At 39.3% G+C, this 18,406-nt stretch overlaps 1 protein-coding gene across 2 annotated transcripts; it reads left to right on the top strand.

Moving 5' to 3' along the window:
- The first annotated feature begins 352 nt into the window (after nt 1-352).
- On the top strand, nt 353-10,949 carry LOC114502955 (zinc finger protein 709-like). 2 transcript variants are annotated; one of them, XM_036034387.1, is made up of 4 exons: nt 353-542; nt 7,787-7,913; nt 8,121-8,181; nt 8,574-10,949. In XM_036034387.1, exons 1-4 carry the CDS (start codon nt 540-542, stop codon nt 10,132-10,134), a joined length of 1,752 nt encoding a protein of 583 aa, XP_035890280.1. In that variant the 5' UTR covers nt 353-539; the 3' UTR covers nt 10,135-10,949. The 2 variants fall into 2 exon arrangements, with proteins under 2 accessions (XP_035890280.1, XP_028376063.1); XM_028520262.2 differs by having other exon boundaries at nt 359-542; nt 8,577-10,949.
- The last annotated feature ends 7,457 nt before the right edge of the window (nt 10,950-18,406 follow it).

Genomic DNA, 18,406 nt, shown 5'->3' with positions numbered 1-18,406 from the left:
TTATATATTTAAACTTGCAAATTATGCATCATTTCTATGGGTGGTCATTACATGCAAAGGGATATCAGTTATAGAACTGCAAGAATATTGAAGATATGTGGGGGAAAACTCTCTTCTTGTCACATTTTCCCTGAAATTAATTTCTAGTAATAATAACCATTAAACGTTTTTATTGCCAAAATTTGATTTGCATTTTTGGAAATTCGAAGGATTGTAGTGCCTCGCAGTCTTACTTTCAACACAAAAGTCTCGCCGTGGAAGAGTTCCCACTGGCCTTCTCCAAAGCCCGGTCCAGCGGTCACTCAGGCGCGAAAGAACAGGCCTTTCGAACTGTCCAATCAGGGGTAGCCCGAGGGCAGGTGGGTGGGGCGACGGCCCTCCACTCGCCCGGACGTCCTGCTTGCTCCGGTCATCCTAGAGCGCTGGGTCAGCAGCCTTCAAAGGCCCCAGGATTCTTTGGCGCAGGCTCTATTGCGTTGGGACCTGTACCGTTACCAGGAATCGTAGGGAGGACGCCAAGGGACCCAGGAAACCTAAAAATGGTGAGCGTGAGGGGCCGGGGTGCGGAGACTGGGGCGAGGTGCTGGTTATAACCAGCTTTAGCGGGACCCATTCTCGCCAAGGTCAAGTCCAGGGTCCGCGAAGCTGTCCCTCGAACCTCTGTCCCCTCCTGCACACAGCATGGGGGCGCTGGGCCAGCAGCCGGACCGTGGGTGTCTTGTCCCGTCACTGCGCGGCGATTTCAGCCCCGGCGCCTTCTGGGCAGCTCTGCCCCTGAAGCCCTGGGTCGCCCACGAGGAGAGTCATCAGAGAACAATCGTGACATTTATTCGGGTCCCTGCGTGGGAGGAACTGATCTGCGGGGTTCCCGGTACCTCCTTTCCCCCCAGGGGGCGCCCATTTTCTCCTGCGTTTTCCAAATGTTTGGGAAGCAGGGTCTCAAATTCACAACCCTACTCCCACCCCAGTGTCTCCCTAAGAGGGGCAGTAACTCTAAATTTCCAAATCCCTTCCCGAATTTACAAACGTCAACTTCCCCTCTCCAATTCAAGCATCAAAATCAACTATTCGTCTTCCTAAGTGCATTTCAAGCAGACCCATATTTTAAAGCAAATACCCACTTGTAACTACGTCCTATAAAATACTTGTACTGGATCCCCCAGGATTGTTCCTGGGAAAAGACAGCCTATGGGAAGGAAGTCCTTTGGATGTTTGGGTAGATTCCTCTTGGCAAACTCTCTTGGGCAATCTGTCCTGTCAGCGGTGACCCTCTTTGGATTTGTCACCTTTAAAAGATATCTTTATTTATGGATTGTTCAAACACTGGGTTTGTACCCTTTAAAATATTGGTGGTTGCCCTAAAGCTATTGGGGAGTAGAGGCCTGTGGTCAGTGAACAGCGAGGCCCCCCCTGGTCCTGCACAGGGAAGTACTTGAAGGCCCAGTTATTCTTCTTGGAGAGCCTCCCTCTGCAGTTGTCCTACCTGCTCACACCCCCCATGAAAGGAGCCTGTACACTGCGAAGCTAGAGCCCTGGAAAACTGGGGGTGCATGTGCACATAGGGGAGGGGGTGATACTCTTTCTGAAGGTTTAGTTGTGTCTCCCCAGGGCCTGCTTCTAGACATAGGATGGAGTTTGCATCCTCAGTGTGGGTGTATTCAGTGTAATTCGTGCACATTGAGAAAGTCTGTGAAAGTCAGGAGTCTGTGACCTTGGTTAGGGTCTGTGAACTTGGAGTTTATTTGGGTCAGAAACTGACACTGAATCCAATGAAGTGTTTCCTCACTGTGAGCTGAAGCCCAAGACAGGGGAGTGTTTCCATTATTCCCCAGGGAGAGGAAGGTGTTGGAGCTCCCAGAGTTCACTCCTCGGGCTGCTCAGGTGTCCCTTCTCCTTTGTCTCCAGGCACTGTCCCATTCAGGGGTTCTGTCTCAATCTGGAGAGTCTAGAATGTGGAACCTTCTGAAAGGGGCTCTCCTTCTCTCCTGTGGGAAGCAGGCAGCTCATCTGAGATGCTTTCAATACTGCATTTCTTTCCTTTGGATCCTTTATCCACTGGATAGTGTAGCCTTTGGCTCCAGTTTCCCTGAGCACTTGGGCTCTGAAACTGTAATATGATAGAAAGGCATGAGGTGAGGAAAGCAAGAAAATTGTGAAAATAGAGGGGTTTTTTCTATTTAGGCAAAAGAACTTCAAGATTTGAGGAGAATGTACTTAAATTCTCATGCATGTTTTTCTGTCTCACATCAGTTTTTTTTAATTTTTTTTATTTATTTATTTTTAGAAGAGGAGAAAGGAGGGAGAAAGATAAGGAGAGAAACATGAATGTGTGGTTGTCTCTCACACACCTCCAACTGGGGACCTGGCCCACAACCCAGGCATGTGCCCTGAGGGAATCGAACCTATGACCGGCACCCAACTGAGCCACTCCAGCCAGGGATCACATCAGTTTTTATATATGTGTGTCCCTAAAGAACTTTAAAAAAGACAAAAGCAATTGAATTTCTATTTTAATTGATGTAAGAAAACTACTGAAAGTTCATGCAAATCTTTAAAATCCTACTATGTATAGGAGCTAAACCCAAACCTTAATGCATTTATAATATGCTACTTAGTCCTAGAAATACCCCTGGTGTGAAATACAGGGGAAGAACAAACTATAATACCACATATTTTTTAGTTAGCTAGAGACTTGAAAATTTTTATTTTGCATTTTGTAACTGTTAGTGCATAAAGACATTAAGTGATTTCTGAAGGTTTTCTGACAGTCTGTGGCTTGTATTTTCATTCTCTTAATACAGTGTTTTACTGAGCAGGAGTTTTTCATTTTATTGTAGTCAAACTAATAATTTTTTTCTATCTTGGATCTTGCTTTTGTTGTTGTATCTTAACATTAACCACCCAACCACAGTCATCTAGATTTTCTCTTATGTTATCTTCTAAAGTTTTGTAGTTGGACATTTTTTACTAAATCTATGACCCATTTTGAGTTCATTTTTGTGAAAGATGCAAAATCTGTTTATAGGGGGTTTTTTGTTGTTGTTTTGGGGGAATTTTTTGCTTATAGGTGTCCAGTTTTTCTTGCACTGTTTGTTGTAAAGACTATGTGTTCCCATTGAATCGCCTTCAGTTCTTTGTCAAAGATCAGTTCATTGTATTTGTGGAGATCTACAGAAAGCAATAATTGCCTTTCGTGTATTAACCTTTTATCTTCAACCTTTTTCTTCTCTTATTAGTTCAAAAGGTTTTCTTATTTAGGGTTTTTTGAGAATTTCTCCTTAGACAGTCTTTTTTTTTTTTATCCTCACCCAAGGAGGTATTCATTGACTTCAGAGAGAGAGGAAGGGAGAGAGAGAAACATCAGCTGGCTGCTTCTCATATGCGCCCTGACTGAGGATCAAACCCAAAACCCAAGCATGTGCCTTGACTGGGAATCAAGCCCACAACCCTGGTTTATGGGACAATGCTCCAACCAACTGAGCCACCTGACCAGGGCCTTAAACAGTTTTGCCATATGCCACAAAGACAGTTTTATTTCTTGCTTCTCAATTTGTATACCTTTTATTTCCTTTTCTTGTTTAGGTGCATTAGCTAAGAATTGTAGTACAAGGTTGACTAGGAGTGATGAGAGGGGACATTTTGCTTTCTTCTTTATGTTACTGGAAAGCATCTAGTTCTTTTAATGTACTCTTTTCTGTGTGTGTGTATGTGTGTGTGTATAACATGTTATATAGTTATATAGTATATAAATATACTAATATATTTATGTTATATGCATATACTATATGTCTGTGTGTGTATATAATTTTTATAGACAAGGGTTAGGTCTTCAAAGGCCTGAACTGATACATTGACCAGATACTGTTCTGTCTTGAGACACTGAGTAGTCACTGAAAGGTTTGACCAGGGAAATAACATGATCATAATATGGTTTTAGAGAAATCATCCCTTTAAGGAAAGATAAATGCTTTCATAGGGAGTGGGAAAGTAAGAGGAGGACCAGTTGGTAGCCTCTGCAATCTAGAGAGAGTAATAAGGGCCTTAATAACTGAGCCATCTTGGCTTTTTAAAATCACAGTCCCCTACCCGCTTCTCTTTTGGCAACCACCAGCTTGTTCTTTATCGATCTGTTTTTATTTTGTTTTGATTTGTTTTTTTGTGTTATCTTTTTTTAGATTCCACATATAAGTGAAATTATATGGTGTTTGTCTTTTTCAGTCTGATATATTTCACTTAGCATAATGCCCTCCGGGTCTATCCATGCTCAAATGGCAGGATATTTTTTCTTTTTTTAAAATTAATTTATTATTTATTTTTTAGAGAGGGAAGGGAAGGAGAAAGAGAGAGAGAGAAACATCAATGTGCGGTTGCTGGGGGTCATGGTCTGCAACCCAGGCATGTACCCTGACTGGGAATCGAACCTGCGACACTTTGGTTCGCAGCCCGTGCTCAATCCACTGAGCTATGCCAGCCAAGGCAATAATTCTTTTTTTTAAGATTTTTATTTATTTATTTTTAGAGAGGGAAGGGAGGGAGGGAGGGAGGGAGGGAGGAAGAGAGAGAGAGACAGACAGACAGACAGACATCAATGTGCGGTTGCTGGGGGCTGTGGCCTGCAACCCAGGCATGTGCCCTGACTGGGAATCAAACCTGCGATGCTTTGGTTTGCAGCCCGCACTCAATCCACTGAGCTACACCAGCCAGGGTAAATGGTAGGATTTGATTTTATTTTTTATTGCAGGATTTGATTTTATTTTTATTGCTGAATGACATTCCTGTGTGTGTGTGTGTGTGTGTCTGTGTGTGTGTGTGTGTGTGTGTAGCAATTACATGTCTTTATCCATCCATCTACTTATAGACATCAAGGTTACTGCCATACCTTGGTTATTACTAGTAATGCTGCAATGAACATAAGGGTGTGTATATCTTTTCAAAATAGTGTTTTGGATTTTTTCAATTAATACACAGCAGTGGAATTGCTGGGTCAAGAAGTAGTTATATTTTTAATTTTTTGAGGAACCTCCCACTGTTTTCCATAGTGGCTATACCAATTTATAATCCCACCAACACTGCTCAAGGGTTACCTTTTGTCCACATTCTCACCAACACTTGTTGCTTGTTAATTTATTGATTATAGCCATTCTGACAAGTGTGAGGTGATATTTCATTGAAGTTTTAATTTGCATTTCTCTGATGATTAGTGATACTGAGCATCTTTTCATGTCTGTTGGCCATCTTTGTGTCCTTCTTGGAGAAATGGAGTCCTCTGTCCATATTTTAACTGGATTTTTTGGAAGGGTTTTGGTGTTAAATTTTATGAGTTTTTTCAATATATTTTAGATATTAATCCCTTATTGGATGTATCACCTATGGATATCCTCTCCCCTTTAGCAAATTGTCTTTTTGTTTTGTTGATGGTTCCCTTCACTGTACAAAAGCATTTTTGTTTGATGTAGTCTCACTTACTTACTTATTTTTTTGCTGCACATGCCCAAGGAGACATGTCCAAAAATATATTGCTAAGAGCAATGTCAAAGAGTTGACTGCCTATGTTTTCTTCCAGAAATTTTATGGTTTTAGGTCTTATACTTATGTCTTTAATCCATTTTTAGTTTATTTTTGTATAGGTGAGAGAAAGTGGTTTAATTTCATTTGTTTGCATGTATCTGTCAAATTTTGCCAGCAACACTTACTGAAGAGACTGTCTTTATCTTATTGTACACCCTTGCCTCCTTTGCCTCCTTTGTTGTAGATTAATTGACCATATGAGTGAGGACTTATTTGAGGGCTTTCTATTCTATTTCATTGCTCTATATATCTGTTTTTATGCCAGGAAGTACATTGTTTTGATTATTGTAGCTTTGTAGTATAGTTTGATATCAGGGACCATGATACCTCCTGTTGTTTCAAGATTTTGTTGGCTATTTGGGGTCTTTTGTGGTTCCATATAAATATTAAGAGTAGTTCTAATTATAAGAAGAATGTCACTGACATTTTAATAGGGATGCATTGAATCTGTGTATTGCTTTAGGTATTAAGGACATTTTAACAATATTAATCCTTATAATCCATGAGCAAAGTATATCCTTCTATTTATATGTATCTTCTTCAATATTTTTCTTTAATGTCTTATAGTTTTCAGAGTACAGGCCTTTCGTCTGTTTAGTCAAATTTATTCCTAGATATGTTATGCTTTTGATGCAATTATAAGTGGAATCTCTTTCTTAATTTCTCATTCTGATCATTTGTTATTGGTGTTTAGAAACACATTAATTTCTGTATATTGATTTGTATTTTGCACCTTTGCTGAATTCATTTATTAGTTCAAATAGTTTTTGTTGTTGTTGAAGCCTTTTTGGTTTTCTATATATGGGATCATGTCATCGGCAAATAATGAGAATTTCACTTCTTCCTTTCCATTTGGGTTAATTTTACTTTTTTTTTTTTTTTTTGTCTGATTTCTGTGGCTAGGATTTCCAATACTGTGTTTAATAGAAGTGGTGATATTAGCCATCCTTTTTTTTTTTCCTAATCTTAATGCAAAAGCTTTCAGCTTTGCACCATTGAGTGTGATATGGGTTGTGGGTTTGTCATAGATAGCCTTTATTCTATTGAGCCATATTTCTTTTATAACCACTTTGTTGAGAGTTTTTATCATGAAAGGATTTTGAATTCTGTCAAATGCTTTTTCTGCATCCATCTTGATGACCATATAGTTTTTTCTTTATTTTGTTAATGTGATGTATCACATTGATTGACTTATGGATGTTGAACTATCCTTACATCCCTGGGATAAATCCTGCTTAAGTGATGGTATGTAATCCTTTTAAGGTATTGTTGAATATGGGTTACTAATATTTTGTTGTGAATTTTTTCATCCATGTTCATCAAGAATATTGGCATGTCATTTTATTTTTTGTAATCTCTTTGTCTGGTTTTGGTATCAGGGTAATGCTGGCTTTGTAAAATGAGTTTGGGAACATTCCTTCATCTTCATATTTTTTGAAATATAGTAAGGAGAATATGTATTAATTCTTATTTGAATGTTTGGTAGAATTCACCTGTGGAGCCATCTGGTTGGTTCTAGACTTTTATTTGTTGGGATTGTTTTTATTACTGCTTCAATTTCATTGCTAGTAATTGGTCTGTTTAGAGTTTATATTTCTTCTTGTATAGGCTATTGTTCATAGTAGTCATCATCTTTCTGTAGTGTTGGTTGTGACATCTCTTTCATTTATGTTTTCTTTATTTGGCTCTCTCACTTTTTTCTTGATGAGCTTGGCTAAAGTTTTTAATTTTTTTTATCTTTTCAGAGAACCAGCCCTTAGTTTTATTGATATCTTCCATTGTCTTTAAAACTTCTAGTTCATTTATTTCTGCCCTGATCTTAATTATTTCTTCCTTCTGTTTACTTTGGGTTGTATTTGTTCTTCCTTTGTGCTTCCTTTCAGTGTAGAGCTAGATTATTCTTTCTATTTCCTTTCAATGTAGAGTTTTCTGCTTTCTTTAGGTAGGTCTGTGTAGTTAAAAAACTTCCCTCTTAGAACTGCTTTTGCTGCATCCCATAAAGTTTGAAAAGTTGTGTTTTTGTTTGTATTGTTTCAGATAGTTTTTGACATCCTATATTTTCTTTTTGATCTATTGCTTGTTTAGCAGCATGTTGTTTAGTCTCCACGTATTTGTGGGCTTTTTTCCAGTCATATGTGAATTTCTTATGAATTGAGTACGGATTCCTAGTGCTGTTCATCTCACCTATTCTCCTGTATACATATTTGGGGTGTTTTAGGACTTGGTGGCCTTTGAGGATGTGAGTGTGAAGTTCACCCTGGAGGAGTGGGCTTTACTGGATTCTTCACAGAAGAAGCTCTACAGGGACGTGATGAGGGAAACCTTCAGGAACTTGGCCTCAATAGGTAAGGATGACAACGTTCTCATTTACTTGCTTAGTCAATAGAAAACCAATGTTGCTTGCTCCTCAGTGGAGTTCCAAGGAGTGGAATGTGGAAAGGGAATACATTGGTAAATACACCAGACGTGGTCACCGCTCATCATGGACTTATCATGTAACAGTTTTTCTATAAGGTTTTATAGTTTATTATTTTTCCTGGTCTGCATTTTAGGAGAAATATGCAAAGACCGTGACATTGAAGATCACTACAAACATCATGGGACAAATTTAAGGTGAGTCACATTCATGTCAGAGAACAGTGTCCCGTGAATCTGAGTCTGTCATGAAGTTTTTTAAACAGCACATAAACCAAATTGGCCAAGTCTTAAATTTATTTATTCTTGCTATATTTTCATCAAAGTTTTTTCTCACATGTGAATTAGATGTTTAGTGTTTCAAAATTAGTACATTTAGAAATAGTATTTTGAAACCCCATTTATGAATACACTGTTTTGATAATAGCAATGATCAAGCCCTCTTTTTGCAAAGCATTTAGCACTTTCAAACAACCAGAAAGCACTGAAAACTTATACTTCCCTTGGTTATGGTAAAATATCATTCTAATAACTTAATGTAAAATTATTAATAAATAAGATATTAATAATATCCTCTTTGCTTTTTACAGCAGTCACAAAGTAGAGAGACTGGGTAAAAGTAAACAAGGTAGTCAATGTGGAGAAAACTTCAGCCAGATTCCAAATCACAACCAGAAAAAGAAAACTTCTACTGGAATAAAACTATGTGAATGCAGTGTGTGTGGAATCTTCATGAATCATTCATTCTTTAACAGGCATATGAGATCTCATACTACACCCAAATCATTTGAGTATCTGGAATATGAGGAAAAGCCATATAAATGTAAGGAATGTGGGAAAGCCTTCAAGTATCGCCAATCCTTTCGAAGGCATGAAAGGATTCACACTGGAGTGAAACCCTATCTTTGTAAGCACTGTGATAAAGCCTTCAGTTGCCTCAGTTACTGTCGAACTCATGAACTGTCTCACACAGGAGAGAAACCGTATAAATGTGAGCAGTGTGGCAAAGCTTTCAGTTGTCCCAGTTACTTTAGGAAACATGAAAGAACTCACACTGGAGAGAAACCTTATGAGTGTAAGCAATGTGGTAAAGCTTTCAGCTGCTTTACATCCTTTCAAAGTCATGAAAGGCGGCACAGTGGAGAAAAGCCCTATGAATGTAAAAAATGTGGCAAAGCCTTCAGTTGTCCAAGTTACTTTCGAAAACATAAAAGAATTCATACTGGAGAGAAACCCTATAAATGTCAGCAATGTGGCAAAGGCTTCAGTTGTTCTAGATCCTTTCGAAGTCATGAAAGGAGACACAGTGGGGAAAAGCCCTATAAATGTAAAAAATGCAGTAAAGCCTTCAGTTGTCCAAGTTACTTTCGAAAACATGAGCGGAGTCATACTGGAGAGAAGCTCTATGAATGTAAGGAATGTGGCAAAGCCTTCAGTTGTCCAAGCTACTTTCGAAAACATGAAAGAAATCACACTGGAGAGAAACCCTATGAATGTAAGGAGTGCGGAAAAGCCTTGAGTTCTCTCACCAACTTTCGAAGACACATGATGAAGCACACTGGAGATGGGCCTTACAAGTGTAAGGAGTGTGGGAAAGTCTTTGATTGCCCAAATTACTTTCGATATCATGAAAGCACACACAGTGGAGAAAAGCCATATGAATGTGTGGAATGTGGTAAATCCTTCAGTACTCCCAGGTCCCTTCAAAATCATGAAAGATCTCATACTAGAAAAAAACCTCATGAATGTAAGGAATGTGGTAAAGCCTTCAGTTTTCCCTGTTCCCTCCAAAAGCATGAAAGAAGTCACACTGGGGAGAAGCCCTATGAATGTAAGCAATGTGGGAAAGCGTTCACTTACCTCAGTTCCATTCAAAAACATGAAAGGACTCATAGTGGAGAGAAGCCCTATGAATGTAAGGAATGTGGGAAGGCCTTCATTTCTCTTTCCAATGTTCAAAGACACATGATAAAGCACACTGGAGATGGGCCTTGCAAGTGTAAGGAATGTGGGAAAGCCTTTGATTGTCCTAGTTCACTAAGAACACATGAAAGAACTCACACTGGAGAGAAACCCTATCGATGTAACGAATGTAATAAAGCCTTCAGTCGTCCCAGTTCTTTACGAAATCATGAAAGAACTCATACCTAAGAAAAAGTCTATGAATACTCCAAGGAATGTGAGAGAGCCTTTTGTGAAAATGTAAGAATCACACTGGAGAGATACCCTATGTGTGTAAAGAATGTGGAAAAACCTTTAGTTTTCTCATTTCCTTGGGAAGCTATACACACAACCTCACAGTGGAGAAAATTCTACTAAATGTAAACAATATAGGAAAACCTTCACATCTCAAATCTCTACCATGTGAGAGTGTATACTGGGTAGAAATTATGTAACTAAAAAATAAGACAATTTTTATTTTATCAAATATTTTCAAAGTAATGTGAAAACTGCATTGGAAATATATAAATTATATTAATGTAATTAATATGGATAGCCTGTTGAAAATTAATTCATGTAGGATACTCTAGAAATGTCATGACATGAAAAAAATGTTATAAACATACATACATGGTCTTTATTACTGACCTGTTCTTTAAGTAATTTTCTATATTATGGAGTTCTACTTAATTTTGCAAGTAAATACTGAATTGTAGATTTGTGGGTGAATTGAAGTGTATTTCTCACATGCAAGTAGGTTTAATTTTTTATATCATTTTGTAATTGATCTGTAAGGAAAAGACCATTGGAAAATGACATTTTGGTATTTGTTGGGTTTTTTTTTCTTTCTACAGGCCTCCTATGGCAAGTCTGGATATGTTTTACCCTTTCATATCTCCTTCCTTTCTTAACAGAAAACTACCTTTTCATTTGCCTGAAGAGCTTTATTTTGTTTTCCTTGTAAATAAATGAATTTGTAAGTGTGAACAGTTCATCATAGAATATAGTGTCGTGAATTATTCTCATCTGCTGCCCCTTGTTCTTTATCATTCCTGTGGTTGGGATTTGGGCAGTGAGGTTAGCATGAAGAAGAGAGATCTGTGCTGAGACAAAAAAATCTGGAGTTGGAGATGACACTTCTTGACTGATATAGCAACATGAGTAATATCGTGAACTACAGTTTCTAGAATCTGTTGCTTTTACGTTCTATGTTAGAATTCACCAGAGTCTATCTCACATGAACTTGGAGCACAAAGTGAAATAGGATTACGCAGCCACCTATACAGATAAGACAGGCAGATGCATAGGGCCTTTGCTAACACTTGCTTCCAGACCATTTTCTTCATTCTTTGCCCTACCAATCAAGAATATCTTCCTTGATCATAAAAAAGAATGAAATCATATCATTTGCTGTCGAAAATGGGTGGACCTAGAGGGTATTATGCTAAAGGAAATAAGTCAGTCAGAGAAAGACAAATACCATATGATTTTACTTATATGTGGATCTAAAAAACAAAAGAAACAAAATTAAAACCTTCTAGATATAGAGAATAGACTGATGGTTGCCAGAGGGCAGGGAAATTGGGGGACTGGGTGAAAATGGTGAAGGGACTGAGAAATATAAATTGGTAGTTACAGAATGGGCAGGGGGATGTAAAGTACAGCATAGGAAATGCAGTCAATAATATTGTGGTAATAACTGTGTACAGTGCCACATGGGCACTGGACATATCAGGGGAACACGATGTAAAGTATATGGTTATCTAACCATTGCACTATACATCCGAATAATATTGAATATAAACTATAGTTGGGGAAAAATAGTATCTTCAAAACCATGAGTGGCTGGTTGCCTTACATTTGATTTCAGTTTTTGGCTTCTACAGTTGAAGGTCCAGTGAGTGCAGTTTGGGTTCTGCAAGACTTCATGTGTCTGCCAGGCAAAAAATGTAGACTCATCATAGAGAATGCTCTCTGACGGACTAACTATACTCAGCCCTACATTGTATCTGTATAAGGTCTAATTTGTATAGTAAACCCCTTGTTCTGTTGATACCGCTAGTGAGCACGTGTTCGATTCCACTCTGACGGCCGCAGTGGTGCGGCCCGAAAGAACCGTGCTGGAGTTTGCTCCGGTGCTGCGCACGCACTGACTGCCCTGACCCCGTCCTTCCTGTGAGACTTGGCACCTCTCCCATGTCAGGCGCATTCTGGGTGTTTCCTGTTATAGCAGAATGTTAGCTCTCTATATGCTTTTAATTATCTTTGAGCATACATGATTGAACGTATGGGCACTGTTTTCTCCAATGAGTGTTCTGTAGTTTTTTCTTAGAAATATTATATTAACTATTTTATAAGTACTTGTAAGCTGAGAAATATTATTGGTTTTTATTTCCTGAGAGGATGTATTGCATGTCTTATTGTAATTATATATTTTCAAATCAACTTATCATTTTCTCCATTTAATTATATACATTCTGAATCAAAATTATCATGTGTGTACAAATTTAGATATTTTATCTTATTTTTTTAGAGAAAGGGTAAGGGAAGGAGAGAGAGGGAGAGAAACATCGATCGGTTGCCTCTAGCACACACCTTGACCAGGGACCAAACCCACAACCTAGGCATGTGTCCTGACTGGGAATCAAACCGGCAAATTTCACTTTGCAGGATGACACCCAACCAACTGAGCCACACCAGTAAGGGATAGATAGTTTATCTTAAACATTTTTATTTGTATTCTATTATAGTTAGAATTTTTGTCGTGAGACTAGTTTTTTATTTATTCATAATACCAGAAATTTATATCATATGTTTTTCAATCCCCTCCTGCCAAAGACACAGAATCACCTCTGTAGTCAAAAATTGGGGTGTAATAAGTTCTAGTAATAATAATGTTCACAAACCACAAACAGCTATTGGGTGTAACAGTAGCAGCAAAGGGATTTCTTATTGGATTTTGACTTGTGTTAAGTGATTTAATTGCTGGTCAAAGAAGCAGGATATTTTTATGGATTGGATACTATGAGGAAGTAAATTTATTCTATCCTGGGTGATCATAAGTGCTTACCTAGAAGGCAGAAAGAATAGCTTGATGCTAAGCCTAATTTGTGAGAAGCACCAATCTACGATATTAAAACAGGGGATTTTAAGTTATTTTTATTCTTCTTTGGGATCTGTTCTCATTCACCACTTACAGAAAAATGGTTACAAAATGCCTTTGTTTTTGTCTTGATCCGTCATGGCCATGGAGTAGCTTTGTCTGGTCGGGGACATGTGTGACATTTTTCTCGTCAACAGGACATAGCTAACCCTTTCAGGGGGCACCGGGCCAGCTCCAGTTCTCTGGAATAGCTTTTGCCTTTCTTGTTATCAAAATACTGAAATATTTCTTGCAGTGTATTCAATGCTTTCCCATAAGTATGTTAATAAAAACAAGAATTTCTAATTACTTCTTTGTAAGGTACTTAAGACTTTTATCATATACCTTGCAAAGTCAGGATGCCTCTTCCAATGAAGCGTTTTTTGCCCAGAGGCTATCCTCTTCATGCTTATTTTTCAACATTCCTCATATGCCAGACTGTGTAGATTAAAAATACACAACACAATTATTCCAGGATCTCTAGGGTGTGGATAAATAGGCTTCAAGGAAAAAAGTTCTTGCAGGCACTCCTGGTGTTTACGTTTTTGTAGGAAAAGAGATGGTGAAATGAGTAAGCTTTGTTTTCTAAGCAGAAAATAAAGGTGTTAAAGAAAAGGAAATGATGGTAAGTGACAAAATAGGAAAGTGGGGGTGGCTGTGTATCTCTTTATGGAGTGTTGTTATTAAAGTAATTCAGAAAATCAGTGGCCACAATGGGGAACTTCTAAGATTCCTAAACTTAATTTTCTTAAAACTGAGTGGATAATAATAATGCTAAAATTGGTTACATTGAGAGGAATGCTTATTTAGAATAGTATTTTAAGGTTTCCAAATGACACCAAGAATCTGAAGTTACCCGTTTGTGAAATAAAGTCTTGGAATTTGCAGAGGCTACTGAAAATATTAAAAGAGAGAGAATGCCTTCTAAGCCATGTCTTCCCCCTCTACAGCATTGTCTCGTCCTTCCCCATTTACTCCACTGTCTCAGGATCTCCTGGTCACCCCCCCCCGCCCCGTACTTCTCTGGAGATTTGCCTTGGGTCTCTCCAGCGCGTACAAGGGCTTCTTGCCCACCTCCCACAGCGTCTTGCCTTCCCCTACCACAGTGGTCCCACCTCTGGCTCCATTTTCTCCTGAATCCTCTCCCACTCTTTCTTCCTCTAAACTTACCAGTATTTTCCCGTTTCAGATTAAACCCTTTTTGGATTCTAATAGGCCTCAATTGCATAAGCACCCTCAACTGAAGTTGCAAGCCATTGTTAAGGTATTTCCTCAGATAACTAAAGATCGTCCCAAGTTTTCTGAGGAATCTGATAATTGTTATTCAGACCTGTCAGCCTGGGCTTTCTGGTTTTTATCAGCTATTTTGTATGGTGGTTGGTGAAAGCCAGGCTCAACACTGGATGAAAATTGCCAGGTGGAAACATCCTGAATGGGACTTAGAAAAAAGCAAACCTCCAATTGTTGGGAAGAAGCTAGAAAACTTGCTCAAAAATTACACCAAGCAATTCCTAAGGCTTTCCCAAAGCCTGTTGATTGAAGCAATATTCAGACTTGTTCACCAAAGTCTGGTGAATCCACTCATGACTATTACAATCAACTTCAGGTCCTTTTTAAGGAAAATTCTGGTCTTTCTGCAGATTCTGATCCCATTCAGGTAACTTTTTACTGTCAGTGGGCTGAACAGAGAGATCTTACCCTCAAGGGTAAGAAGATCAGGATGGAATGGGAAACCACCTCCACTCTAGATTGAGTGAATTTGGCCCATCAGCCTGCCCATTCTTTAGATGAGCCACCTGGAAGTAAGATTGCCAAGATTGTTCATTTTTGGCCTTGGCAGAGGAGAGGCCCTAAACCCAAAGACCTCAAACTTGGCCGTTATAGTGAAGAGCCAGGACCGTGGGACATGGATTGCCCTAGGTCCCAGTGCTTCAGAGGCTGCCGTCAATCTTCTAACCCACCTTCCCAAGGTTCTCCTCGCCCCCATGCCGGGGCCTTTCCCAGTCCCTCTCTTAATCAGCTTGGAGAAACTCCTCTTCAGTTTGGTAGGAAGACTATTTCTATTCCTGTTGACACTGGTGCTACCTTCTCAGTGCTCAACCCCACTGTCATAAGACAGCCCCTGCCTCGGAGTAATAAAACAGTTCAAATAGTGGGGATTTCGTATAAACAGGTTCATGTTTCTGAACCTATTCATTTTTGTTTATACCCTTTAAGAGATACATACTGCCCTCTCCTCTTTCCTCTGCCCCACCCATTTATTAGGCCAAGACTTCCTAGAGAAGTATCAGGTTGGAAGATCCTGCTCTTGAAAGGGGAAAATAACCTTATGTTACAGCACCCTGAGTTCTTGCAGTCTCTTAGGATAGAAATCAAGAGATCACCAGAAACCGGTGCAGACAAAGGTTTAGTTGTGCAAAAGGGAAGCAGCACCGAAAAGGGAAAGGGAATAGGCTGCTCCCAGAATGCCTTCAGGGAAAGGCTTTTATTGGCAAGACAGGGGAGAGCTCGTGTGCACTTCCCTTTTTCTGCTGGGTTGCTTGGCAACGATCCCTGTGCCTATGTGGTTGTTCAACTAGGCATACACAGCAGTGGTTTTAATGTCTGTCAAGAAGCAAGCAGTTAGAAAGGAGATAAAATTCTGCCAACTTTTTTGTCAAGCAGGGAGTAGAGGGGTGGTAACATTCTTGTGGTGGGCTTACTCAGTGTCCTTGGCATCTGGGCAAGGGGCAGTGGGTCAGTGGCAGCTCTGCAGTTTCCTTACCGGGCACGCTTGGAATCTGAGGTCCCCTCAGCTGTCTCACTTAGGACTTGATAGTAACTGTCAGAATGGACAATTAGGTGAATTAAATGGCCTTCCAACATCTTTCATTCTGTTTATGACAGTTCAGCAGCTGAATATGGGAACACTGTTATGGGTTGTTCCAGTCAGATCAACTGCCATCTTTTTTATGGAAAAAAAAATTTAACTAACATTGGCAGAATCCACAGTGCATCTCCTATTAAGATTAGCACTGATCCTTTAAAACCTCTTCCCAGAATTAATATCATATAAATAAAGAGGCCCTTCAAGGTATGAAGCCAATAGTAGCAGATTACCTAACTTGGGGCCTTATTATCTCTTGCACTAGTCCTTGTAACATTCCCATTTTACCTGTGAGAAAAACCCAGAGGATTAGGGTGGATGTTTGTCTGAGACCTCTGAGCAATAAACCACATTGTACCAGAGGCAACCCATCAATGTTTCCCTCTCTCTCTCTTTCTCCCTCCCTCCCTTCCCTTCTCTCTAAAAATAAGTAAATAAAATTTTAAAAGAAAAGAAAAGAAAAATTGACCAGAGAAGCGCAACAATCAGCTTCAGAGAAAGAAAAACAAGATTGAAAGTCCCACAATTGCTGGTTTGATAAAAAGGGAAAGCTTTGGTTCAGACCAAATAACCCGTTCCTACCCGAAACTGAAATTTTCACCCCTGACTACTGCACATGCATCAAACCACAGCCCACCGGCAAAACTACAGTCCACATTAATATTGGTGGGGAGATATGAACAAGGCTGCAAAAAGCACCAACCTTTAATTATCCCATCCGTCCAAAATGCAACCCTGTTCACTTTAAAAGGCTTAAAAGACCATTTGAGGCTTGGCAAATAGATTTTATACAGCTTCCTTCATTTCATGGATATAAGTATATTTATTCATGGCATATATGATTTCTCACAGACTGAAGCTTTCCCCTGTAGACAAGTTACTGCCTCTACAGTGGCTGAAGTCCTATTTAGAGAAGATTATTTCTGCTTAGGAAACTCCACACTGATTGAGGAACACGTTTTGCAGATAAGATGCTGCAACAAGTCTGTGCTACTTGTCCAGTTCTGCAACATTTTCCCTGTGTTTTCTTTTCCCACCTTCAATCCTCCAGTTTAGTTCAATGCACTAATGGCGTTATTAAAATTGAATTGGCAAAATTTGTAGTAACTCTTCAAATACTTTGGCCAAAAGCATTGCTGTTGATCCTTTGAAATTTCATCTAGGGGGAATAAATGGTGATGGAAGACTTGCCTTGAGGTGGTGAACACACAGTATATAGATGATGTGTTACAGAACGGTACACATGAAACCTATATAATTTCATTAACCAGTATTGCCCCAATAAAGTCAATAAAAAAGTAAAAAAACCCTCAGCCCCACCCGTTCAGAACTCATAAGCGCTCACCTTTTGAGATTATTACAGGATGCCCCATGCATTTGGCTCCTGCTCCTTTTGATCCACAGTTGATAAAGGGGGACATACTCTAAAGGCTTAATTGCTTCAATGAAAAATAATCATGCTTTGGTAGTGAAATCTTTGTATAGTGCACTCCAAGGAAATGAAAACTCAAAACCCACATCCTACAACCTAGAGATTTTGTATACTGAAAAAGATACCTTAAAAAAAGACTCCCTCCAGACCTGACTGGTATGGCTCAGTTGGTTGGGCATCATCCCCAAACTGAAAGGTTTGCTGGTTCAATTCCCTGTCAGGGCCCATGCCTGGAGTCTTGCTGGAAGGGCCTCTATTAGGTACCATTGACTAAACCCTGTAGTGCTAAACCCCAGGGAGCAGAGTCTTGGATATGCGACACACCTAAAAAAGTCACCGAACCTTGCTTGGAACCATACATACTCTCGTGACTTAAAACTGTCAAAATTTAAAACAGGTGATTCCCTGAACAGTGAATCAGGCCTATACAAACCTTTTTCTTATTATTTATTCTTAATTTTTTATTTTCCTTGGAAAGAACATGGCCTTGTTCACATTTCCTAATCTATTGTTGAAAGGAGGGTTCCCTGGTTTTCTGGTTATTGAATGTGTCATCAAGAACTTTGATCTAGCCCTGGCTGGAGTGGCGCAGTGGATTGAGCACCGGCCTTTGGTTGGATTCCCAGTCAGGGCACATGCCCGGGTTGCAGGTGAGGTCCCCAGTTGGCAGTATGTGAGAGGCAACCGAACCTCACACATCAATGTTTCTCTCCTTTTTCTTTCTTCTTTCCCCCCTCAAAAAAATAAATAAAATGTTTTTTAAAAAAACTTTGATCTATCCAAGATAATCATGATTTTTGTTTTATTACCTGCAGGTTTGAGCTCCTGATTTAAATTCACCATATAAACTAAGTTTACTATGTTGTTCTAATTCTGTTTTAAATTTTTGTTATTAAGCTCTGTACCTGTTGCTTGTTAACCTTGGACACAAGCTGTTGCTGGTCCATACACTTTCCATCTGATCCAAGAGACAACACCTAGGAAAGGTCCTTCCTGATAATAAGGGACAAAAGGATGCTGAAGTTGGAAGACCTGCCTATTG

Source organism: Phyllostomus discolor, chromosome 8 (genome assembly GCF_004126475.2).
Source record: "Phyllostomus discolor isolate MPI-MPIP mPhyDis1 chromosome 8, mPhyDis1.pri.v3, whole genome shotgun sequence".
Lineage (NCBI taxonomy): Eukaryota > Metazoa > Chordata > Mammalia > Chiroptera > Phyllostomidae > Phyllostomus > Phyllostomus discolor.
The sequence above is the reverse complement of the archived record's forward strand: the minus strand, read 5'-3'. Positions and strand labels throughout refer to the sequence as shown.